Consider the following 26453-nt stretch of genomic DNA (forward strand, 5'->3'; position numbering starts at 1 on the left):
GCAAGGATCAAAGCTGGCAAGGAAAGCTCCAGTAGAATGGCAGGTGCCTGATGAAAAGATTTAAAATGGCTGAAAGGGATGGGCAGGAAGGAGGAATTCTGTGACTTTATGCTGGAAAATTCTGTTGCAAAGTGATTTGTGCCATTGACAAAGCAGGTGTGAAAAACTAAAGGGCATAGAAAACAAGCCCTTTCATTAAGGACTGTGGAGAGTCTGAACTCTTTTTTACTTGTGATCTGATCACCGGTTTCCAGAGGGAAAAAAGCCAATATATTAACGGAGTCCTAAAATGTGCTCCACAGCTTCCCTCTGCATGGTGATAAAAATGATGGTGATGATTATTATGAGTATCATAGAATATCAGGGTTGGAAGGGACCTCAGGGGTCATCCAACCCCTTGCTCAAAGTAGGACCAATCCCCAACTAAATCATCCCAGCCAGGGCTTTGTCAAGCCTGACCTTAAAAAATTCTAAAGGAAGGAGATTCCACCACCTGCCTAGGTAACGCTTTCCAGTGTTTCACTACCCTCCTAGTGAAAAAGTTTTCTCTAATATCCAACCTAAACCTCCCCCACTGCAACTTGAGACCATTTCTCCTCGTTCTGTCATTTGCTACCACTGAGAATAGTCTAGATCCATCCTCTTTGGAACCCCCTTTCAGCTAATTGAAGCAGCTATCAAATCCCCCCTCATTCTTCTCTTCCGTAGACTAAACAATCCCAGTTCCCTCAGCCTCTCCTCATAAGTCATGTGTTCCAGTCCCCTAATCATTTTTGTTGCCCTCCGCTGGACACTTTCCAATTTTTCCACATCCTTCTTGTAGTGTGGGGCCCAAAACTGGACACAGTACTCCAGATGAGGCCTCACCAATGTCGAATAGAGGGGAACGATCACGTCCCTTGATCTGCTGACAATGCCCCTATTTATACAGTCCAAAATGCCATTGGCCTTCTTGGCAACAAGGGCACACTGTTGACTCATATCCAGCTTCTCGTCCACTGTAACCTCTAGGTCCTTTTCTGCAGAACTGCTGCCTAGCCATTCGGTCCCTAGTCTGTAGTGGTGCATGGGATTCTTCCGTCCTAAGCGCAGGACTCTGCACTTGTCCTTGTTGAACCTCATCAGATTTCTTTTGGCCCAATCCTCTAATTTGTCTAGGGCCCTCTGTATCCTATTCCTACCCTCCAGCGAATCTACCTCTCCTCCCAGTTTAGTGTCATATGCAAACTTGCTGAGGGTGCAATCCACACCATTCTCCATATCATTTATGAAGATATTGAACAAAACCAGCCCGAGGACCGACCCTTGGGGCACTCCACTTGATACCGGCTGCCAGCTAGACATGGAGCCATTGATCACTACCCGTTGAGCCCAACAATCTAGCCAACTTTCTATCCACTTATAGTCCATTCATCCAGCCCATCCTTCTTTAACAAGTAGTAACAACGAGAAAAAAAAACAACAAATCAGCCAGTTAGTGTTGTAAATGTCTCTGGTGCTTTTCAAATGTAGAAGATGACAAGTTCCCTGCTTCCAAAGCTTACAGGCTACATCACGCCTTGTCACAACAAGAAAGGGAGAATATGTGGAATTACTGAGGAAGTAGGGGGGATGCCTGGAAAGTGCCTGGATCAACCACTGTTATTTCTGGTGAACTCAAATGACAAGCAATTTCATTTCATCTCCAAAGTAAGCTACAGGGGGAAGAAAATACGGTTCTGTGAGGACGTTTGTTTATGTTCACTTACGTGCAATACAGACAATACATACACCAGAAAAGTTGTCTGTGTGGCTTGGGGTGTTACTAAGATTGGCCACCTCTTTTAAAGGAAAACTAGGTCACATTTATTCCTTAGAGAGACACAAACCTGGACAGCCTGTCTATTTAGTGACCGGTCAAGCTGAACAGTCAGGAATGCAGATGCAGTCAGCTCATCTTTTGTTGCATGTGCCCCTTGCCTGAGAGTGAAGAAGAAAGAAACAAAGCTGAAGCCCAGTTTCAAAATGATCCAGGACATATATTTCAAGCAAAACACACAATAAGTAAGTCAGCTCCTACAGCCTTTATGCAAGTGTGGGACTAGATAGAGCCACTTCCCCCCTCCCTTCCTTTCTCCACCCTTTCCCCCAACCAGTCCCTAGTACTCTGTGCACACCTGTCAGGCTGGGGGCAGCACCACGCCAGACCATGGACACAAAATTAAACTGCAGACCACTGGGAGGCTTTGAGCCAAAGAGCAGATGGGGAGGGAATGGGATGGGGAACAAGCCTGGGAAGGTTAAGGGAGACAACAAAAGAAATGGTAGAGGAGAAGCAGTAGCAAGGAGCTGGGGCAGAGACTGAGACACCCCCAGAGCACAGGGCTGCAGAGTTTACACTAGGATCATGTTGCAGGGGAGCCAGCTGCTTCCAAAAGGGAACTCTTACAGGTACACAGCCTGGAGCCGACAGGACAGCTGAGACCACGCTACAAGACCCACCTGTCTGGGCTCTTAATGCAGGTGCCAGTATCAGAGTGCACGGACAGATTGGAATGACTGGGGGGTAGAGGGGGGAGATTTGCACTGGCTCAGGCCAGAGAGTCTGTGTGTGTCTAGCTAGGCATGATGGCATGGTTTTGCTGTATGCTGTGCCAGGGCAAGGGAGTCTCTCTAACCCCCCACTTGAGATCCTGACCTGCATCTACTCCTGGCTCTGTCTAGATTAGATAAAAATTAAATGTGGTGCTTACTCCAACCCTTTCCCAACCCTGGGACCCTTGTGACATGTTAGTCATCCCACTGGTTTCAGTGGGACAACTCACATAAAGCCAGCAAATAATACAATATCCGTGGGCTGAAGATCAATGCGGACCAAAACATACCATGTGTAGATGATCTGTCCTTTAGGATAAGTATAAAGTATAATGTAGCAGTCACCACCAAAAAATTCTCCATATGTCTCAGATCCCACAGGGATTCTGCCATTACTTTCAACACGCCAGACCTAGGAAACCAAAGACATCAAAATATTGGAATTCATCAGCATTTGACTTGAAGCTGAATATCGGGGAAGTGATCAAATGACTTACTATGTTACTTTCTTGAGCAACACCTGTTTTCTGTCTCCAAATACTATGTTTAATCTAACTGTCATCAGAAAAAATCAGGTGATCCTAAATGACAGAGATTGAACCATCTTGCAGGGCGCTCGGCCCAGCACTGCCAACTAAATGAATTGTAGCGGGAAGTCAATTAGAAAATATTGTACTTTCCTCCTGACATTTTGATGTCAAATCATGTAATGTCACTTACACTAATCCATTCACATTTCTTTCCTTCATATCATAGGTTAATGGTACCACATTAATGAAATAGAATGAAGTAGCAACAGAAATAGAATTCCACAAGGAAAAGGTATGCTGCAGTCCAGACAACTACCCACTGCTGCACACATTATCCTCCACTTGATCCTGTATATTTCAGTTCTATGTCATACAATTAATGCTTGAGACCTGAGTTGCTAAAGGCTAAGACCGCTATTCAACCAGGGCTAAGCCCAGGGACCCACTGGCCACCTCAAACATCAGGCAGTGCACAGAGTAATCCCATAAGAATAAGACTGCAGAGCTGTTCTGTTATGTCAGCCCAATGGCTAATATAACCCTATGTTGCCCCAATGTATCCTCAACATGGGGGCAAGGACTCGAGGGTTTACAGTCATATGTGGAACCCTGCACTGTGCATATCATGCCATCTTGCCCTCTCCGAGTCCAGTCCCCACGGTTGGGCAATGGAACCCACTGATTCTGCTTCTGTGAAGAAGCTCTCTAGCCATGAGTTGAAGACTGCCTTCAGAGAACAGACCTGGTGTATGAAGGACTTACAGATATAGAATGAATGGGTAAAATTCCCATTGACTTTTGACTTCTGGGATTTCACCCATACTCTTTAACTGGCAGGCTTCTAAGTGGAGAGAAGGGAGAACTGTCACTTATTCTAAAGTGTCATATTTAAAGTATTTCTTTTAAATGCATTATATAGAGGCTGGGAAGGATTTAAGGATTAGATTTTTATCAGTAAATGTTGATAACCACTGATTTCACCATATATGCACAAACTGTCAAAAAAAAGAGCTGTTTTAATCAATAATACTTGACATTTACAGATAGGCAAAGTAGGGTACATGCTGCTTGAGAACTTATTACAGTTTAATTTAAAGCTATGTACGTTGTACATTTTGATATGTGGTGGTGACAATTTGTGTTTTAATGGTTTATCAAGCCATCTCAGTTTCTACTGTCATTAAATAATTGTCTGACCCCCACAATAATTTCCAGCAATTGTGACAATTTAAATCGACAACAATTGAAAAAAAGTGCTCAAACCCCATAATTCTGTGCAACTATAAAAATTTAAATAGATAAAAAAATTAAAATGCTTAAAAAGAAATAGTGATATCCATTCAAATTATTAAAAAAACAAAAATAAAAATCAAATTCTGCCAAGCCTAATTTTGTGAGAGAGGTGGCAGTTCTACTTTTGTACAGAGTGACTGATATAGCATTTTTCATGGGCATCAAAGCACTTTACTGAAGAACAAACTGTACAGCACATAGATGACACGGGGATTCATTCCCTCTCCACCGAAAGGCTCTTGAGATGTAAAGCTGCAGATTTTGCAACCATGCTACTCAACAGTTTAAACCTGCAAAATAACAACTTATCCAGTAAAAGCAACAAGAGAATGTACCATATATACTCATTCATAAGCCAAATATTTTTGGTAAAAATGTGACGCAAGAGCGGGGGGTCGACTTATAAACGGGTCTACACCAAAATTTGATGATTTTAAACTCTATGAAATCATTGAATTGAATATCTAATACATTGTCTTTTTGTTTACCTGGAGCGTTCGCAGGCATGGAGCCCCTCAGTTCTCTGTGGCTGCGGTTTGCTGTTCCCAGCCAATGGGAGCTGTGGGAAGTGGCACCACAGGCGTCTGTGCCTGCGAACGCTCCAGATAAACAAAAAGTCCCCACCCGCCAGCTTTTACCCTGACGGGCCAGGAGCCAAAGTTTGCCAATCCCTGAAATATAGGGTCGGCTTATGAAAGGGTCATACAGTTTTTACCATTTTTACTTATCCATCTTGGGGGGGGTGTCAGCTTATAAATGAACCAGCTTATGATTGAGTATATATGGTAAGTAGCGGAAATATATATTTTAAAATTACAAAATTACCTCCACTTTCCCTGAACCGTCATCAATCATATTGTGTTGGGCAGCCATTTGTGGAGATTCATGCAACTTGCCAGCATCAAATTCAATCGGCTCAATTCTAGCCACTCTCTCAGTGACATAGACTTTCCCAAAGCCTTCACTTTGATATTTATCTTTCCAGTCTCTGAAGAATTGTTTGAAGATGGGAGTTTCCCCTCCTTCTGGAAGCACTTGAATCTGCAGGTAAAGAAGAAATGGGGGAGGGGAAAGCCGGTATGTTACTACTACTGTCCCTTCAGTGGAGCAAAGTAGAATATTTTGGGTGGCTGATGGTCCACTGGTTGCAAATTGCTCTAATTTTTTGTGGCCACTTCTGAGACCCTCTCAAATGACATGTGGCCACTGTGATCCATGCCTTTCAGACCTCCAGTTTAGGATTATTGGTAATGTTCTCAATCTGCAGATAGCCAAAGAGTCTATCCAGAAATTAAAGCTAGTACTGCATGGAGCAATCCACCTGCTGATCAAGACAGAGCATTGAGAACGTATCATACCAGCTCTTATCACTAAATATTGGCTGGCTATTCACTTCCAAACCCAATTCAAAGAGCTACGCCTAGTTTACAAAGTCCTGTATGGAGTGGGCCTTGTTGCACAAATCAGGAAGATAGCTACAATAATGAACTGGGCACAGTGGCCAACAGAACCTAGGGTCCATCTTGCCAGATCCAGGGACAGAGCTCTCCGGGGAGAGATCTGGCAGCTGTGGAGCAAGCTCCTGGCGGAGATTAGGCTGACCTGAATCTGACTGCTTTTAAGGCATGCTGCATGATCTGTTTCTTCACAGAGGAGTTTTCCTAAAAGGAAGGATGTAGATGCCTGACTCCACTTCGAGTTTGATCCTTCAGGCAAGAAGTTGTGATGGGGGAGAAAGTGAAGAGCAAGGATTCTATTTTGGGGCATTCCTCATATCAGATAAATTTCTTATTGTTGTTGTTGGTAATCTAAAAAAATGAGGTCTGGAACTGAAGCCAGGCATTGAATGAGTAAGGTTTATACAAACTATCTTACTTCAAATGAATAAATAAGAAGCTTTCTACATTAGTGATCCCTTTCACTGACTCTCCAAACTTTTGGATACTTGTGTGCACCAAACATTTGGAGATTCACACATCATTGTTTATAGGCAATGTTATGAGAATTATTTTGATCAATTAACCCCCCAAACCTTAAAAAATGATTGGCTAAACTGATTAATAGCACCACATACACATTAAACAATTGACCAATATTTAAAAAAGAAAGAAAGAATCTCTTGTATTATTTATCTCACAAACGTACTGCACCTGGGTGTTGGCAGGGTAGTTCATTTGTTGTATGAATTCTTCGGCAGTCTTCATGGCTGCCTTTCTCTCATGTGGGTTAGCATCTTTGCCTGATTAAAACAAACAGGACAAGATTACGGCAGGGGAAAGGGAACATGTTCTCAGAAGGTGTAAAAGAAAAATCCCTGGGAGGAGTTGCAACTGAATGAGGTATCCTTTAGCATAGTTCATTCTTACATTTTGTTTGCCTCCAGGCTGCATAGTGACAAAACTAAAGTCTGCTAACAGAGGTAGGCAAAGAGATTCGCACCTGGTCAAACTGCCAAAAATCTAAATTCTACTGATTTTGAAAATGAATAAAAATAATCTGTTCACTTTTTTAAAATGTGTCTGTTTGCATTGATAGCCTGTGTCAAAATAATTATCATGATGTGTGCTGTGTTTAGAAAGGCTCGACCTGCAAAAGCTCACTGGCTACCTGCATTGCTGGAAGGGGGAGGTGGGAAATAAGGTTGCTTTCCACAGCGGCCAAGCCCATTGCCCATCAACCCCTTTCTTCCATAACTTAGTTAAATGAAACTTCCTATTAGCCAGACTTTGGGATGTCACATGCCACCACTGTTCCTCACACATTGCTCCTTGCTGGGCTCCAGAGTTTTTTTGACATTCCTGAAACACTGTCTGGAACTGCACCGTGTCCTGGTTCTGTTCCCCACAGCGCCATCAATAATTGCATTTTAAGGCCCAAATCTGAGCTGTTCTGCTGGAGCTTCTGTACATTTGATTTTGAATAAGACAGTTGCTGAAGCAGCTTGTGTAGCATTGCTTTAAAGCTGTCTCCTCTGAATGCAGCTTTTGCAAGAGAGAAGGTGTGAAAGAGAGCATGGAGTAAGGGGTGCTATCACTTAAAGGCCAGGTTAGAGCCTACAGAAAGAGGCTTCAAAAACCAGTTGGAGAACACTTCAATCTCTCTGGTCACTCGATCACAGACCTAAGAGTGGCTATCCTTCAACAAAAAAGCTTCAAAAACAGACTCCAACGAGAGACTGCTGAATTGGAATTAATTTGCAAACTGGATACAACTAACTTAGGCTTGAATAGAGACTGGGAATGGATGAGTCATTACACAAAGTAAAACTATTTCCCCATGGTATTTCTCCCCCCCACCGTTCCTCTGATATTCTTGTTAACTGCTGGAATTAGCCTACCTTGCTTGTCACCATGAAAGGTTTTCTTCCTTTCCCCCCCCTGCTGCTGGTGATGGCTTATCTTAAGTGATCACTCTCCTTACAGTGTGTATGATAAACCCATTGTTTCATGTTCTCTGTGTGTGTATATAAATCTCTCCTCTGTTTTTTCCACCAAATGCATCCGATGAAGTGAGCTGTAGCTCACGAAAGCTTATGCTCTAATAAATTTGTTAGTTTCTAAGGTGCCACAAGTACTCCTTTTCTTTTTGCGAATACAGACTAACACGGCTGCTACTCTGAAACCTACAGAAAGAGAGAGGAGTAGAAGCCAGGCAGGCTGCAGTGGGTGGCATTTACTCCCTGAGGCACCTGGAGACAAGCTTAACCTGATTCAGAGACTTGAGTGTGGACTGTAAATTTGGCATTCTGATGAAATGATTGTGGTAATGATTCCTGGACCCAGGAACTGTTTGTTGTAAAGGTGCCTGACCTGATGAACTGTTTGCTCTAATGGTCCCTGGGTTGAAGCCTTAGTAAAAGGGACAAGGTTAATATGCATTGACTTCCCCTTGCCCCTGGGCTGTTAAAATAGTAATTGCTACTCCCAGTACAAGAGTGAGGACTGAGACAATAATAGACTCACTGGATAGTAAGGGTTATAACCAATTGTGTTGCTAACGTAAGTCAACAAAGAGAGAATGCCTGGAGCAGCACCAGTGCATCTAAGGGGACACATGGGTGCTTCCCAACTCTTCTCTATTTAAAAGATGCCTGAACATGTGCAGGTGAGATTTTATTGTGGCAAAATGTTTGCAGTACTTCCTGGATTGCTGCAGATGACTGGCAATGTATTATTTCTAATGCAAGTGCTACAAAGCAATTTTATTAAGAACTGTGTTCAGTCAGAGAACAGAACACCCTTTATACTGGATCTAATGGGAGCTCTGAAATCTGCCCAGCTCCAAGGAATTCAGGTATTCTTGATTTTCCAATACTGTTCTATTACAGGGAAATGTGCTGTCAACATAGCTCCAGATAGACACTGTTCCAAGCACCTATGTTGGCACAGAAAAATGTTTAAAACAAACAAACAACACACCTCTGACCAACATATTAACCCCCAGAGACCTTCCTGCCAACACTACAAAAAGAAGGATTCTGGGTGGACTCCTCCTGAAGGTCGAAACAGCAGCCTGGATTTCTACATAGAGTGCTTCCGCTGACGTGCACGAGCTGAAATTGTGGAAAAGCAGCATCGCTTACCCCATAACCTCAGCCATGCAGAACACAGTGCCATCCACAGCCTCAGAAACAACTCTGACATCATAACCAAAAAGGCTGACAAAGGAGGTGCTGTCGTCATCATGAATAAGTCGGAATATGAACAAGAGGCTACTAGGCAGCTCTCCAACACCACTTTCTACAAGCCATTACCCTCTGATCCCACTGAGAGTTACCAAAAGAAACTACAGCATTTGCTCAAGAAACTCCCTGAAAAAGCACAAGAACAAATCCGCACAGACACACCCCTAGAACCCCGACCTGGGGTATTCTATCTGCTACCCAAGATCCATAAACCTGGAAATCCTGGACGCCCCATCATCTCAGGCATTGGCACCCTGAAAGCAGGATTGTCTGGCTATGTAGACTCCCTCCTCAGGCCCTATGCTACCAGCACTCCCAGCTATCTTCGAGACACCACTGACTTCCTGAGGAAACTACAATCCATGGTGATCTTCCTAAAAACACCATCCTAGCCACTATGGATGTAGAAGCCGTCTACACCAACATTCCACACAAAGATGGGCTACAAGCCGTCAGGAACAGTATCCCCGATACTGTCACGTCTAACCTGGTGGCTGAACTTTATGACTTTGTCCTCACCCATAACTATTTCACATTTGGTGACAATGTATACCTTCAAATCAGCGGCACTGCGATGGGTACCCCCATGGCCCCACAGTATGCCAACATTTTTATGGCTGACTTAGAACAACGCTTCCTCAGCTCTCGTCCCCTAATGCCCCTACTCTACTTGCGCTACATTGATGACATCTTCATCATCTGGACCCATGGAAAAGAAGCTCTTGAGGAATTCCACCATGATTTCAACAATTTCCATCCCACCATCAACCTCAGCCTGGACCAGTCCACACAAGAGATCCACTTCCTGGACACTACAGTGCTAATAAGCGATGGTCACATAAACACCACCCTATATCGGAAACCTACTGACCGCTATTCCTACCTACATGCCTCTAGCTTTCATCCAGATCATACCACTCGATCCATTGTCTACAGCCAAGCCCTACGATATAACCGCATTTGCTCCAACCCCTCAGACAGAGACAAACACCTATAAGATCTCTATCATGCATTCCTACAACTACAATACCCACCTGCTGAAGTGAAGAAACAGATTGACAGAGCCAGAAGAGTACCCAGAAGTCACCTACTACAGGACAGGCCCAACAAAGAAAACAACAGAACGCCACTAGCCATCACCTTCAGCCCCCAACTAAAACCTCTCCAATGCATCATCAAGGATCTACAACCTATCCTGAAGGACGACCCATCACTCTCACAGATCTTGGGAGACAGACCAGTCCTTGCTTACAGACAGCCCCCCAATCTGAAGCAAATACTCACCAGCAACCACACACCACACAACAGAACCACTAACCCAGGAACCTATCCTTGCAACAAAGCCCGTTGCCAACTCTGTCCACATATCTATTCAGGGGATACCATCATAGGGCCTAATCACATCAGCCACACTATCAGAGGCTCATTCACCTGCGCATCTACCAATGTGATATATGCCATCATGTGCCAGCAATGCCCCTCTGCCATGTACATTGGCCAAACTGGACAGTCTCTACGTAAAAGAATGAATGGACACAAATCAGACGTCAAGAATTATAACATTCAAAAACCAGTTGGAGAACACTTCAGTCTCTCTGGTCACTCGACCACAGACCTAAGAGTGGCTATACTTCAACAAAAAAGCTTCAAAAACAGACTCCAACGAGAGACTTCTGAATTGGAATTAATTTGCAAACTGGATACAATTAACTTAGGCTTGAATAGAGACTGGGAATGGATGAGTCATTACACAAAGTAAAACTATTTCCCCATGGTATTTCTCCCCCCCACCCCACCCCCCACTGTTCCTCTGATATTCTTGTTAACTGCTGGAATTAGCCTACCTTGCTTGTCACCATGAAAGGTTTTCCTCCTTTCCCCCCCCTGCTGCTGGTGATGGCTTATCTTAAGTGATCACTCTCCTTACAGAGTGTATGATAAACCCATTGTTTCATGTTCTCTGTGTGTGTGTATATAAATCTCTCCTCTGTTTTTTCCACCAAATGCATCCGATGAAGTGAGCTGTAGCTCACGAAAGCTTATGCTCTAATAAATTTGTTAGTCTCTAAGGTGCCACAAGTACTCCTTTTCTTTTTGCGAATACAGACTAACACGGCTGCTACTCTGAAAGAAGCAATAAAGTAATGATAAACATATGCTTTTAATGATGCGTGACGTTTCGATTCTATCTATCTAGATTCTATCTAGTGCTGGCTTTACAACCTCCCATCCGTATCTAACAACATTGTATATGTGAGCAAGGTACAGTTTACATTAATTATTAAGCATTCAGCCTCTGGATTTTGTCCCTGATCATGATGATTTGCCATTCCACAAACAAGGCTCTACATGATTTTTTATGCTTTCTTCATAACTGCTGTTCAGATCTTAGGCACCAAGCTGATAAATACCCAAGATACATCGACTGGACCCAATCCTTGCAAACCCATACTCATGTGAGCAGTCCTTATCCACCGACAAAACTGAGAAATGACTGCTCAGGTGAGATAGGGTTTGTAGGATGCCGTGCTCAGGCAGTACGTAGCCCTTCTATGTACCCACATGTACTGTGTGCACTCCCCAGGTTCTGGCAGCATTGGTTCCTGAGTGAACTCTCTAGTCACCGAGAAGCAGTGTGGGTCATCTCTTACCTTTCCACACAAAGATCTTTCTTGCAGCACCATGGTCCAAAATGAAACACTCTTCAGACAACAGCATAGTCCTCGAGAAGGGGTTTTCCTCTGCAACCACCGACACCTTCATGGACCCACTTGCATCTGACACCTGATGAAGCAGTAATTTCAGATTTAGATCAACCCAAGCTTTCACACTCAGATCACTTTCCCCTCCCCAAACTACATTAGCTTTTGCTTTACTAATCCTGTATAAATGACTTCATATAATCCGTGCGTTACTGGAAAGCTGTGACAGCTAATGAGAACTTTTTAAAAAATTGTTTCATTTCACGTTACGTCCCACAGAGGGAGCTAAGCTATTAGCATTGTGATTTTTATCAGCTTCCTTTCTCACAATGTTATTAATAAATCACTTTCTACTCCACTCCTGCTTAAATACATGCTCTATGAATACCTTATATAATTAAAAACATGCAGATCCTTCAACATTGATAATTGCAGCTAAAACACCTACACTCATGAATTATGCTTATGCATTTAAAGCCTGCTCTATCTACTGATTCACACCCACAATGTGTGCGCATAACTAACGGCAGGTACAATCACTTGCAGGTACAAAAAGGGAGGCTGGCTTAAAGCCCCTCCTTGGATCAGGGCCACAGTTTTGAACAGCGTGGTTAAAAACATTTCCTAGACCAAATCCTTGGCAAGTGTAAATTATAGCTCTATTGAATTTAACTGAGCTTTACTGATTTACACTAGCGACTGCAAACTGATGGAAATAGCAGGCGTCTACAGCCCAAAACAGAGTTTAGCATACAAGGGATATTGCATGTCTGAACGTCACTGTTCCAATACATCTAGCCACAGTAGAAATAGAAAGATTTGGCACTTACCATGTATAGTTTAGCAATTCTCCTGTTTGTGATATCAGCTGCCTCATCATCATTATCATCAACCTCACGAAGCAGTGGCTTAGTCCCTAAAACCTGTATACCAGAAGAAAACCAACTTCACTGCAAAGGCAACATGGGTTTCTTAGTAAATGTACTTACATATTTTTAATATCTGGTAACTCAGCAATTAGACTGGATCATCTCAATATATTATTATGAAAAAATATAAATCCCATCTGTTGGCTGGCTTGATTGCAAACATACATGTGTGTTCAAGCAACTGTGCCAGATTTGCAGCAGTAGGGTACATTTGTATATGCTCTCTTTCCCACATGCCAGCTCCTTGGTTTTGGGTACATTGGGAAGGGGATTCACTGAGAGACCCAAGCCACAAGATAATTAAGAACCAAGTCCATTTTTCACTTTCTTAGTGCTTTCTGTTTGTGTCCCTACATTCCAGTTTTGGTCATTCACGCTTTGGCATTGCCAAACACTGAGAAGACCTTGGTGTTTGATTAATAAACAAAAGACATCCACTTCTGGGGGGTCATGTCAGTAGAGCTAGTTGAGATTTTCCCCCAAAAATGTTGTTTTTTTTTAAATCAGAAAATGTAGATTTGTTGAAACAAAAATGTTTGTGAGAAAGGGTTGGTTTCAATGCATCTCAAAAAATTTTTGAAAAAAAAAATTCAGACCTGTTAAAACATCCTGTTTCAACATTTTCAAAAAAAGCTTCATTTTTCAAGTTAAAATGACTTTTCATTTCAAAATTTTAGTTAATTTGTACTTTATAAAGGGTTAAAAATGTAAAAGGTCAAAACTGAAACAAAATAATTTGAAATTATCTAAACAAAATGTTCCAATTGATCCAATCCATTCCCCCACCCCAGATTATTAGTTTGTGAAAACTTTAAAGATTTCAATTTTCTGTCCCATTTCAGGATGGAGAAAAATTTTCAAAATCTCAAATGCTCTTATGGGATGAGAAACCCACTTCCCACCCAGCTTTGTTACCTAGTTAACCACCAGCACTTTAAGTGGCCAGTTTTGCACCAGGGCTAGTTTTATACTAATTTATCATTAAAATAAATTCACAATGCTACATTAAGAGCATACATTAAGACTGAAATGTTCAGGTATTCATTGAGAGAGACAAGGCAGATGAGGTAATGACTTTTATTTGACCAACTTCCGTCAGGGGAAGGTACGAGCTTTCAAGCTTCACAGAACTCTTCTTTGGGTCTGGGATTGTTGTAGCCATGCTGGTCCTAGGATATGAGAGAGACAAGGTGGGTGAGGTAATATCTTTTACTGGACCAACTTCTGTTGGTGGAAGGTCCAAACTTTGGAAGGTCCGCAGACCTGATAAAGAGCTCTGTGAAGCTTGAAAGCTTATACCTTCCACCAACAGAAGTTGGTCCAATAAAAGATATTACCTCACCTACCTTGTCTCTCCCATATCCTGGGACCAACATGGCTACAACACTACAGGTATTAACTGGCTTTTTGACTGATTGTCAGACCTTCTTCCTAACAACCCTCATTTTAATAAGATGTTTCCTTTTTGATTCACATATGGCCAAATCCAGCAAGCCTTACTCAGGCAAATAATTTCAATGGGATTACTCCCATGAGTCAGGGCACCAGGATATGGCTTAATATCTGATAATGAACTGTTAAAATCAAATATCAGTAAAAACTTTTCTGTTGATAGTAGATAGATGATAGTAGAATAGAGCCATTCTAAAACACTATAAATATTTGATTACAGAGACACAGCACAAAGCACACAAAGAGTTCAGAGGAAAAATACCATAAATATTTAATAAAAATCATCAGCCATCTGTATGATTTTCTGTCTTGGCAATATCATGTAAGCTGGATGTGATTGTCCTAGATAACCTCAAGTAGTTCACTTCTAACTGGAAATAAAACAAAAACACAATGCTCTTAGTCTTTAAGAGAGATGTTCCCATTAGCTTTTCAACAGATAATAGTGTTCACTGTATGAATTTACAATGGCTGCAAATTTAATGATATTTAAGGTAATTAGGAGTAAATTTTCACATCAGTGTACAGGCCATGTAGCTGAATGACACATTAAAATCAATGGGACTATATGGCAATAACTGGAAGAATTGCTTTGAAAATACTCCCCATCATGCACTTTCACATTAAGTTATAGCTATCCAAGATACGAAGCCTCAACAGACTATGACCATTGGCTTTTTTACAGAAAAGTCAAACAACCTGGCAGTAGGCATATTTCTTTATGTGAGCAGATATGGGATTATTTGAGGCTATGTAATACTGAAATGTCTTGAAGATCTAGTTTCAGAGTAGCAGCCGTGTTAGTCTGTATTCGCAAAAAAGAAAAGGAGTACTTGTGGCACCTTAGAGACTAACACATTTATTTGAGCATAGGCTTTCGTGAGCTACAGCTCACTTCAGCATCCAATGAGGTGAGCTGTAGCTCATGAAAGCTTATGCTCAAATAAATGTGTTAGTCTCTAAGGTGCCACAAGTACTCCTTTTCTTTTTTGTGACGATCTAGAGGATGAAGTGCTCAGATTAATAAAATCTTCTTCCACCCACTTTAATACTTTCCTCCTGATTCACTGGAAGTTTGCAACAAACACAAAAAATGGTCCCATTATCATACAAACTCAACTGTACAATGTGATTGCCTGTGGTATGACTAATGCAGAGTTTCATCTTGCCACGTAGATGGGAACTATTTGTAGCATCAAAATAACGCTGCAACCCTTATTATTGTTGGTGACTCCAGGGCTAAAATGGCACGAAGCAGCTGCCCTTCATTTACAGTGAGTCGCCGCCTTCTACACAGATTTTGGAAAATATGTCTGCACCATTGTAAACACCCTGTTCCCACAGGGGCTGTGCAGGAAAAGTGCAAAACAGGGGCTAATGATGTGTAAGCAGAGTCTGAATGAGCTCTCCCCAGACATCAAGTAATGAGCTGGGGGAAAAGACTCCAGGAACAGACTGTTTGCATAAACATGCCGACTCTGCCTCGCTGTGCAGCATGATGGAGCTACTTTGCCAAAATGATCACTTTGGACTGGTTGGTACAAGCTTTTGAGCAAGCTTAACAAGGAAGGTTTAATTTAGGATGACCCCTTCATTCAGGGCAGGCTAAGTACCATTCTGCTGCCCATTACTCAGACAACAGGGATAACACATTTCATTACCCCACACTCAATACAAACATTTATTTTTTTTTAATTAAAGCTAATGTTAAAATTAACTAATACACAGGTTAAGGAAAGAGAGTCTATACATCTAGGTATAATGCTTAAGTTATCCAAAAGTACTAAGTTTGGTTTAAAAGTCATAAAATAAACATAGTACATAATCTGCAATATCCCAAATTAAGGTTAATAAAGTTAAGATACAGTTAAAATATTAGCATCCAAATATTTGGGTACATCACTCAAAAATTTATACCAAGAGTAGCTAATGGGAAGCAAGTATAGCAATGAGTGTAGAGTGTCCCTCAGTAACTGAGAATTTAGGATAGGTTGTCCCTCAGTAATCATAGAATCATAAAATATCAGGGTTGGAAGGGACCTCAGGAGGTCATCTAGTCCAACCCCCTGCTCAAAGCAGGACCAATTCCAAACTAAATCATCCCAGCCAGGGCTTTGTCAAGCCTGACCTTAAAAACTTCTAAAGGAAGGAGATTCCACCACCTCCCTAGGTAATGCTTTCCAGTGTTTCACCACCCTCTTAGTGAAAAAGTTTTTCCTAATATCCAACCTAAACCTCCCCTACTGCAACTTGAGACCATTTCTCCTCATTCTGTCATCTGCTACCACTGAGAACAGTCTAGATCCATCCTCTTTGGAACCCCCTTTCAGGTAGTTGAAAGCAGCTATCAAATCCACTCTCATTCTTCTCTTCCGCAGACTAAATAATCCCAGTTCCCTCAGCTTCTCCTCATAGTGTTCCAGTCCCCTAATCATTTTTGTTGCCCTCCGCTGGATGTAATAGAAATGGGATGAAATTTAATAGTGAAAAGTGCAAGGTCATGCACTGAGGGACTAAAGAATTTTTGCTATGCACTGAGGAGTTAACACTTGGAAGAGACAGAGGAGGAGAAAGACCTGGGTGTACTGGCTGATCACAGGATGAGTATAAGCCGCCAATGTGATGCAGCAGTGAATAAAGCTAATGCAGTCCTAAAATGCATCAGGTGAGGTATTTCCAGCAGAGATAGGGAAGTGTTATCATCATTATACAAGGCACTGGTGAGACCTCACCTGAAATACTGTGTGCAATTCTGGTCTTCCATGTTTAAGAAAGATGAATTCAAACTGAACAGGTGCAGAGAAGGGCTACTAGGATGATCCGAGGAATGGATCCTACCTTATGAGAAGAGATTTAAGGAGCTTGACTTGTTTAACTTAACCAAATGTAGGTTGAGGGGAGATATGGTTGCTCTCTATAGATACATCCAAGGGATAAACACCAGAGAGGCAGAGGAGTTATTTAACTTAAGGGTCTGTGTTGGCGCAAGAACAAATTGATATAAACTGGCCATCAACAAGTTTAGGCTTGAAATTAGATGAAAATTTCTAACCATCAGAGGAGTGAAGTTCTGGAACAGTCTTCCAAGGGAAGCATGGGGCAAGGCTGCTAAAATGAACTCAAGGAATGCAAACTTGCCACAAGCTAGAATCACAAAGGGGGATACTTGGGTGTGTGCCAGGATTTAAATAGGAAGGTAACATCTGGTCAAGATGACCAGGGGAACAGTGGAGGGCACACTGGGAAACACACAGGCTGGTCCAGGTGTGAAGTAGTACAGTGTGGGATAGCAGAGGGAGGACTGCCTGAAGTAATATAGTCAATCCTAAATAGGGATGCATCCTTGTCATAAATATAAAGGGAAGGCTAACCACTTTTAAATCCCTCCTGGCCAGAGGAAAAAACTCTTTCACCTGTAAAGGGTTAAGAAGCTAAAGATAACCTCACTGGCACCTGACCAAAATGACCAATGAGGAGACAAGATGCTTTCAAAGCTGGGGGGGGAGGGACAAAGGGTTCTCTCTGTCTGTGTGTTGCTTTTGCCAGGACCAGAGCAGGAATTCAGCTCAGAACTCCTGTAAAGGGCTAATAAGCAATCTAGTTAGATTCTGTTTTGTCAGAACGGCTGATAAAATAAGTTGTGCTGAATGGAATGTATATTCCTGTTTTTGTGTCTTTTTGTAACTTAAGGTTTTGCCTAGAGGGATTCTCTATGTTTTGAATCTGATTACAAGGTATTTACCATCCTGATTTTACAGAGGTGATTCTTTTACTTCTTCTTCAATTAAAATTATTCTTCTAAGAACCTGATTGCTTTTTCATTGTTCTTAAGATCCAAAGGTTTGGGTCTGTGTTCACTTATGCAAATTGGTGAGGATTTTTATCAAGCCTTCCCCAGGAAAGGGGGTGTAGGGTTTGGGAGGATTTTTTGGGGGGGAAAGACATTTCCAAGCAGGCTCTTTCCCTGTTATATATTTGTTAGATGCTTGGTGGTGGCAGCAATAAAGTCCAGGGGCAAAAGGTAAAATAGTTTGTACCTTGGGGAAGTTTTAACCTAAGCTGGTAAAAATAAACTTAGAGGGTTTTTCATACAGGTCCCCACATCTGTACCCTGGAGTTCAGAGTGGGGAAGGAACCTCGACAATCCTCATGAACCTTCTAGTGGTATATTTATTCCAGAATATATGTCACTTTCCACATGGATTAAAGTGGGACAAGACACCAGATAAATCAAAAGAACTTGTGTGTGTGGACACCAAACAATGTATGCTGAAAAAACTAGTTATACCAAAAAAAAGCCTCTCCCATGTAGGTAAGCCCTCATTTCATTATGGGAAGGGGAACGTTGCTAAACTGGAGAGTGTTCAGAAAAGAGCCAGAAGAATGATTAAAAGATTGGATTAAAGGATTGGAAAACATGCCTAACCCTCAGTTAGAGTCTGACATTGTCCTGTACAGGAGAGTTCAGATCCCTTCCAAACTTTACCTAATGTTTCCATTAGCTGTGCAAACGTGCAAACCCTTTTTGAATCCTGTTCAAGGAGCTCATTAGTTTAACAAAGGTTAAGAAGTGATTTGATCAGAGTCATGATCATGGAGACAAATTCTCATTCCAGTGAACCAATCCATTACAGTGAATAAAATTGCTCAGGGCTAGACTGTTCCTACCCCTAACAGGGCCACTGAGGGGAGTAAGAAATCTATCCCCTTCCCTGTGTGACCACACTAAGGCTTGCCCAGCTTACAACTCAGAGCCTGGGAGCTGAGGAGAAGTAGCTTGTCCCATGCTCTTTTGCCCCCCTGTAGACCAGTTGGTGAGGTAAGGCGGAGCATCCATGGTTTCACCCTGAAAAGGGATGTGGTAATTTATCTTCCCTTCTAGAGCAAAGAGGAAGCAGGTGAGGAAGGGTGACCCTAAGTCACAGTTCCTTCCCTGACCTCCTGGGTCAGCACAGCTACACTAAAGACAGCATTCATCATCTATTTTGACCTCCACTTACCAATACAAAAGCAGCAGTAACTCACTCTATTTCCATGACTAAAGTGTTGCTGCCCTTTGCACACAAAACCGGGGGAAACTGCTCTCCTCTGCTAATGGGCGAGACTGTGCCATTAGGCCCAGCCCAGAGTAAGGGATGGTGGGGAGCTGCACTGCCCCAGAAGCAGATCTGAAAAAGAATTGAGCCTCAGGGCCACAATTTTTGCTCTGTTTCCAACTTGCTCTAAGGGGTCAGCCTGTAAAGTACTTATCTCTTTCTGTGTTACTGTGGCTGGTAAGTAGGGACCCACTGCCAGGGCTCCTCCCACTACCTGTCCCTCTTCCCTACTCTCCCCATCCACCTGCTTGTAGCAGATGCAGTCTAAGAAAGAATAAAAGCAGCATGCCCAGAGCCTACCCTACTTGGGCATGAGCTACAGTGCCCCCCACAGGTGTGCCACTATAAGGGCCAAGGTCCTAAAAATCCATAGGAAGTGCTTAATGACCATAAAGTACAACCAAGCTTTAAGGGCTGAAGGTGACAGAAGAAAGCAAGAAGCCCCTTTTTCTCCCAACTACCTCATTCCTTGTCAGGCAGCACCCTCAAATGCAGCCACTAGTGTTGCTACCATCCCTTACTGCCCAGAGGATGAGTGGGATTTGTGGCTGTAGGGCGGTGCTGCTGCAATGACTAACAGTGGGCTCACCTCGAGTCACTTTCTGTTTGTCTGGCATTAGCATAATCACTTTCTGTTTGTCTGGCATTAGCATAAACACAGCATTACCAACAAAAACCTCCTTTGACACTGCATGGTCAATTTAGGAATAGCAGAATAAATCTATTCCCCCTCTCCTGCTGGTAATAGCTCACCTTACCTCACTCTTGTTACAGTGTGTATGGTAACACCCATTGTTTCATGTTCTCTGTGTATATAAAATCTCCCCACTGTATTTTTTACTGAATGCATCTGATGAAGTGAGCTGTAGCTCACGAAAGCTTATGCTCAAATAAATTTGTTAGCCTCTAAAATGCCACAAGTACTCCTTTTCTACTTGTGAGTTAGTTACCATTAAAGCAGACCCGGGCACCCTAGCTTACTACCCGTCCACACTGGCAAGGCATGTAGAGCGCTCTGACTCCACGGCTAGAGCGCTCCTGGTACTCCACCTTGGCGAGAAAATTAACACTTGGATGCACCTTTGCTGAAACGCCCAGGCGTCAGTGTGAATGAGGTGTTGCATTAGTGCATTCTGATCAGCCTCCGGAAATGTCCCATAATCCCCTTAAGTCAAGTGGCCACTCTTGTCATTGTTTTGAACTCACTGTAGGAATACAGATATGCCCTTTGAAAGCGCTGTTTCTAACATCAGGATGCTTATCTGCTCCGAAACAAAGCAAGCCATAGTGTGGAATGCAGGGGGGAGGGGGTCTGCTGCTGTCTGAACTTACAAGACAGCATGCTGACATGCTCTCAGCCCCCCAAAAACCCACTCTCTCTCCCCTCAGTACACACAACACACTCCCTGTCACACTCCACCCCACCTCTCCCATTTGAAAAGCACGTTGCAGCCACTTGCATGCTGGGATAGTGACTACAATGAACTGCTCTCTGTGGTTGTTGCAAGAGCTGCTAATGTGGCCATGCCAGTGCACTTGCAGCTGTCAGTGTGGACAGCTGGTTTAATTCAAAGCACTCTACATCTGCAAGTATAGCCATGCCCTAAGTGACTTAGGATTCTAAGATCCATTTTCAGAAGAGACTTAACTAAAGATTTTTAAAGGTATTTATATGCTTAAATAGGCATCTAGGCACTTTTGAAAATCCCATTAGACAGCTATTTGCATCTTTAAGCACCTAATATACCTTTCTCAAATCTGGCCCTAAGTTGCATTTGAAAATGGGACTTAAGCACCTTTGGAAAATTTCCCCCTAGTTACTTAAAAATAACTTTTTCTTTATTTAGTGATATATGGGTGCTCAGTTTTAAAGCAAAAAGCAATAATGCACAGATAATAAACTAAAGCCTTTTTTTTTTGTAAAAAAGACAGCCCTAACATTTTTTTATGTGTACCTAGCTTCCTTTGTTTCTCTCTGCTATACAAATAATCACACTTAGGAACTCCTTTTTCATGCCTGCACACTTTTTAAATTCTCACAGAAGAAAGTTTTATTTTGGCACTCAGATTTGCAACTTATTCTGTTCCAACTAACCACATTGCAAAACCAAATATTTATATTCAGCATTTATGCCTACATGGGATGCTACGGTGGGTAACAGATCACAGTCTGGTTGGTACAGCAGAGCTGCTAAGAGGAGAAAGGTGGACAGCACAGGAGAGAAATGAAGACTTCTGATACCAAAACATTTTCCATCTTCTTGGGGATTATTTGCTCAGAATTGCAAGGAAAGTTCAAAACATTTTATATCAGAGAACAGAGCTCATGGCAATTTACAATGGAACAGAAAATTGTCCCTCCACCAACTGACCACAGAAGCACTCCCTTCCAGGCCTCTATAGGCCACAAGCGCTCTGTACAGGTTAGTGACAGGCACTACCAATCCCCAAACCCTCCAAGCATCCCCCTGCAGTGTCCAGCCCCTGATCTGCTGGACACTAACAGAATTACCAGAAAAAAGAAAAGGAGGACTTGTGGCACCTTAGAGACTAACAAATTTATTAGAGCATAAGTTTTCGTAAGCTACAGCTCACTTCATCGGATGCATTCGATGAAGTGAGCTGTAGCTCACGAAAGCTTATGCTCAAATAAATTTGTTAGTCTCTAAGGTGCCACAAGCACTCCTTTTCTTTTTGCAGATAAAGACTAACACGGCTGCCACTCTGAAACCAGAATTACCAGATGAGCTCTTCCCAAAGGCTCAGTACACCACAGCTCACCAGTTACACCTCACCGCACTGAGATTCATTTATATTGGAAATAAGTACAAGTGTTTTTAACAAAAGAAAAGTGATGCAAATGATAGCAAGCTAAAATACTGGAAACAAAGCGTTATGTGTTGTGATCTTCTGTGCATGAAGCAAGCCCACCATCAGTTATTTCCTAGGTGAGTGATGCACTTTGCCTCTGTCTCTACAGTTAATGTCCAAAAATTCATTACTTGCAAACGGGACTCATCGCCAACCTACTTATTTTTTCTCTTGTCAGTTTTTACAATCTTGATTAGCATTTGGCTCAGACTGTAGATAGGCTTCCATTGTGAATGGACATCACGCAATACACACATGCCCAGTTAAAGAGAGATAAGCATCTCTTCCCTCTTGCCTGAGAGGAATGTGTAGATCACCTTCTGGTGACCTGCCTTAACTCACAGACCTGAAGAATATAATTTTCAATACATATTGTCTGTACATACATCTTGCAATTATTATAATGACTACTGAGACACTGGCTTCCATTCAAGACTTTACATGACACTTGTTGGTGAACTAGATCACCCAAACCAGATCTAGAGAATCCCAGTAACCCTTATGCATCTCTGTGTCCTCTGCCAGTTGGCACCAACAGATCCCTGGGCCAGAGGGAGAAAGACGCACTATCCTTCTATCACCTTCAGCCCCTTAAATGTGGTTCCTGTCTGTGGTTGTGCATTTTCTATGCATTATTAGCACTGGGGTACCTACATCAGTCAGGCAGGATAGGCTTAGTTCATGTCTGAGCAAGGGCTTGGTAGGCTCCAGCCACCTTCCTTCACAACCTCTTTCTTAGACTGCATCTGTTATGGTGTTATGGGCAGCGTTGCTGTAGCCATGTCGGTGCCAGGATATTAGAGGTAAGGTGGGGATGCAGTTTTGCTTCTCATCCACACTTGTGCTCTAGTATACCATTGCAGCTGCACAGCCCAGTGAGTGCCCAGCTCACTGATACTCAGACCTTAGTGGTTCAGGAGCCAAATTAGCAATCAACATTACCAAAAAGAGCCATAGCAGTGTGAATTCTTTGTTTCATTTACTATAGTACAATATATTCATATTTAAACAGTACGACAGGGGAAATATTTAGTTTACATATATTATTCTCACAGCAAAATGACTGACCAGTATTATTATTTTATCAACTACAATTGGTTAATAACATAGTAAAAGCATCCTGATTGGTTAATAACTTAAATTGGTTAATAATTAAATCACACAGTGTTTTAATATCATGTGCTGCAAAGAGTCACAGGAGACACATTAAAGAGCCACTTGCAACTCACAAGCCTCAGTCTGAGTACCACTGGCCTAGCTCAAATTCAGTCGCTCAAATAGCAGTGGCTTCTGGGAGATTTTGAATGGCCTTGTAGAAGCTTTTTCTTTTTTAAAAAACCTTTGGAGGTCACCTAGCTCTTGCACCTTTTTTAGCTTCTATATGTAGCATGAAAGAAGCCAGAAAGGGATTTTTTTAAAGGTTTTTTGGGAGTAGGGCCTGCTTTTTATATTGGAAATTCACGTTGCGTCTAGTCTGAAAGACATGCATTTGTTTCCTGTGAAGCTCTGTATGATTTATGGTGGTAGGGGCTTATGCTTCTAACAGTATGACCAAACCAAATCTTCAAAGAGAGTTGCATATTTCAGAATGGTTTGTTAAATACTTCAAAGCAAGCCCCAGGGGCCTGATCATGTGCTTCTTCTTCTTAGCGTATGCAAAACATGCCTCAGATGGCATATGACCAGGATTCATCACCGAATTTGGTCTGCAGGTTAGATCATTAGCTTCCTCTGCCTGGACCAGATACTGATGGGGACTGCGACGTGAATGCTGATGCATGCGCTGATTGAAATCAACAGGAGTTTTCCCACTGGTGTCAATGGGACCAGTACTAGGCCACAAACAGTGAAATGTTATACAATATAGGGGAAATTCCCAGTTCTAGTAATCATTTACAAACTATATTTTAAAATATCCAGTATGGGTGGGATTTTTCCAATGCTTAGTGTTGGCCTAACTACTTCCATTCAAGGCAAGGGGAGTTTTGCTGTTGATTTCAGTAGGAGCTGAGTTAGGCCAACACTGAGCGCTTTCAAAAATCCCATCTTGTTGCTCCATTATAATGCAGTGAAACTCTCTTCTGACTCAGGTTTGCTCACGTAAATTTATTATATCCTACCTGGCCACCCTAACTGGATCTGGTACATCATAAGGTATTGAAACAATCTGGGTATTTCATCCAGCTTCATTATACAGAGAGGGTCTGAATCTAATTTTATGTTAAAGTGAGTGGGAATGTAATTAACTCTCCCTTTCAGGCCCTTTAACACTGCCAGGCTGGTGTAAATGGGTCTTAGCATACATGAGAAACAGCTCCAGAACTTCTTTATATTTGGAGTCACTATAAAAGTGGCTTCAACTCTACTCTTCAGTTCATGTTATCCAATTATTGCTGATAATGCATAAAGATGTGGGAGAACACTCCCCTAGTCTGTCTGACTGGCATATGTTTAACTCTCTTGGATGTCTCTAGGAGGAAGGTTTCAGAGTAGCAGCCATGTTAGTCTGTATTTGCAAAAAGAAAAGGAGTACTTGTGGCACCTTAGAGACTAACAAATTTATTTGAGCATAAGCTTTTCGTAGCTTATGCTCAAATGAATTTGTTAGTCTCTAAGGTGCCAGAAGTACTCCTTTTCTTTTTTCTAGGAGGAAGTATGGCCAGTCATAAAAGACACCTGTTGGGCAAATCACACAATGTATGAAAACACTCCAGAGCTCACTGTTACAGCCACAGAAGCTGGATAATGAAAATGAGGCTGCTCAGCATAACAAAGAATAAAGTAATTCAGTTATGCAAAGGTTACCCTGAATGCTTACTCATAACGTCAATATTAGCCATACAACACATTATTTTAACCAGTTTATTGCTGGTCCTCCCTCCACTCTTATTAATTTTGAATCACGTTCCACTGACCAGTCCACACAGAGATCCACTTCCTGGACACTACGGTGCTAATAAGCGATCGTCACATAAACGCCACCCTACACCAGAAACCTACTGACCGCTATTCCTACCTACATGCCTCCAGCTTTCATCCAAACCACACCACACGATCCACTGTCTAAAGCCAAGCTCTACGATATAACCGCATTTGCTCCAACCCCTCTGACAGAGACAAACACCTACAAGACCTCTATCAAGCATTCTTACAACTACAATACCCACCTGCTGAAGTGAAGAAACAGATTGACAGAGCCAGAAGAGTACCCAGAAGTCACCTACTACAGGACAGGTCCAACAAAGAAAAGAACAGAACGCCACTAGCCATCACCTTCAGCCCTCAACTAAAACCTCTCCAATGCATCATCAAGGATCTACAACCTATCCTGAAGGAAGACCCATCACTCTCACAGATCTTGGGAGACAGGTCAGTCCTTGCTTACAGACAGCCCCCAATCTGAAGCAAATACTCACCAGCAACCACAAACCAAACAACAGAACCACTAATCCAGGAACCTATCCTTGCAACAAAGCCCGTTGCCAACTGTGTCCACATATCTATTCAGGGGACACCATCATAGGGCCTAATCACATCAGCCACACTATTAGAGGCTCGTTCACCTGCACATCTACTAATGTGATATATGCCATCATATGCCAGGAATGCCCCTCTGCCATGTACATTGGTCAAACTGGACAGTCTCTACGTAAAAGAATGAATGGACACAAATCAGACGTCAAGAATTATAACATTCAAAAACCAGTTGGAGAACACTTCAGTCTCTCTGGTCACTCATTTACAGACCTAAAAGTGGCAATACTTCAACAAAAAAAACTTTAAAAACAGACTCCAACGAGAGACTGCTGAATTGGAATTAATTTGCAAACTGGATACAATTAACTTAGGCTTGAATAGAGACTGGGAGTGGATGGGTCATTACACAAAGTAAAACTATTTCCCCATGTTTATCCCCCCTCCACCTCCCACTGTTCCTCAGACACTCTTGTCAACTGCTGGAAATGGCCCACCTTGATTATCACTACAAAAGGTCCCCTTTCCCCCTCCCCCCACTCTCCTGCTGGTAATAGCTCACCTTAAGTGATCACTCTGGTTACAGTGTGTATGGTAACACCCATTATTTCATGTTTTCTATGTATATAAATCTCCCCACTGTATTTTCCACTGAATGCATCCGATGAAGTGAGCTGTAGCTCACGAAAGCTTATGCTCAAATAAATTTGTTAGTCTCTAAGGTGCCACAAGTACTCCTTTTCTTTTTGTGAATACAGACTAACATGGCTGCTATTCTGAAAACTGATTTCACTGTGGTTATATCTATACTTGGAGCTGGGTGTGATTCCCCGCTCACATAGAAATAC

The 26453-nt window shown here is 42.3% G+C and overlaps 1 protein-coding gene across 1 annotated transcript in view; it reads right to left on the reverse strand.

Annotated features, from left to right (window-relative positions):
• SCIN (scinderin) overlaps window positions 1-26453 on the reverse strand; it is a 98934-nt gene that overhangs the window by 12784 nt on the left and 59697 nt on the right. Inside the window, exons 5-10 of the mRNA XM_038391724.2 lie at window positions 12614-12706; window positions 11733-11865; window positions 6548-6636; window positions 5223-5438; window positions 2865-2986; window positions 1869-1959 (exon numbers count right to left, since the gene is read on the reverse strand). Coding sequence (XP_038247652.1) covers window positions 1869-1959; window positions 2865-2986; window positions 5223-5438; window positions 6548-6636; window positions 11733-11865; window positions 12614-12706 — 744 coding nt within the window. The remainder of the gene's footprint in view (window positions 1-1868; window positions 1960-2864; window positions 2987-5222; window positions 5439-6547; window positions 6637-11732; window positions 11866-12613; window positions 12707-26453) is intronic.

Source organism: Dermochelys coriacea, chromosome 2 (genome assembly GCF_009764565.3).
Source record: "Dermochelys coriacea isolate rDerCor1 chromosome 2, rDerCor1.pri.v4, whole genome shotgun sequence".
NCBI classification, from domain to species: Eukaryota; Metazoa; Chordata; order Testudines; family Dermochelyidae; genus Dermochelys; species Dermochelys coriacea.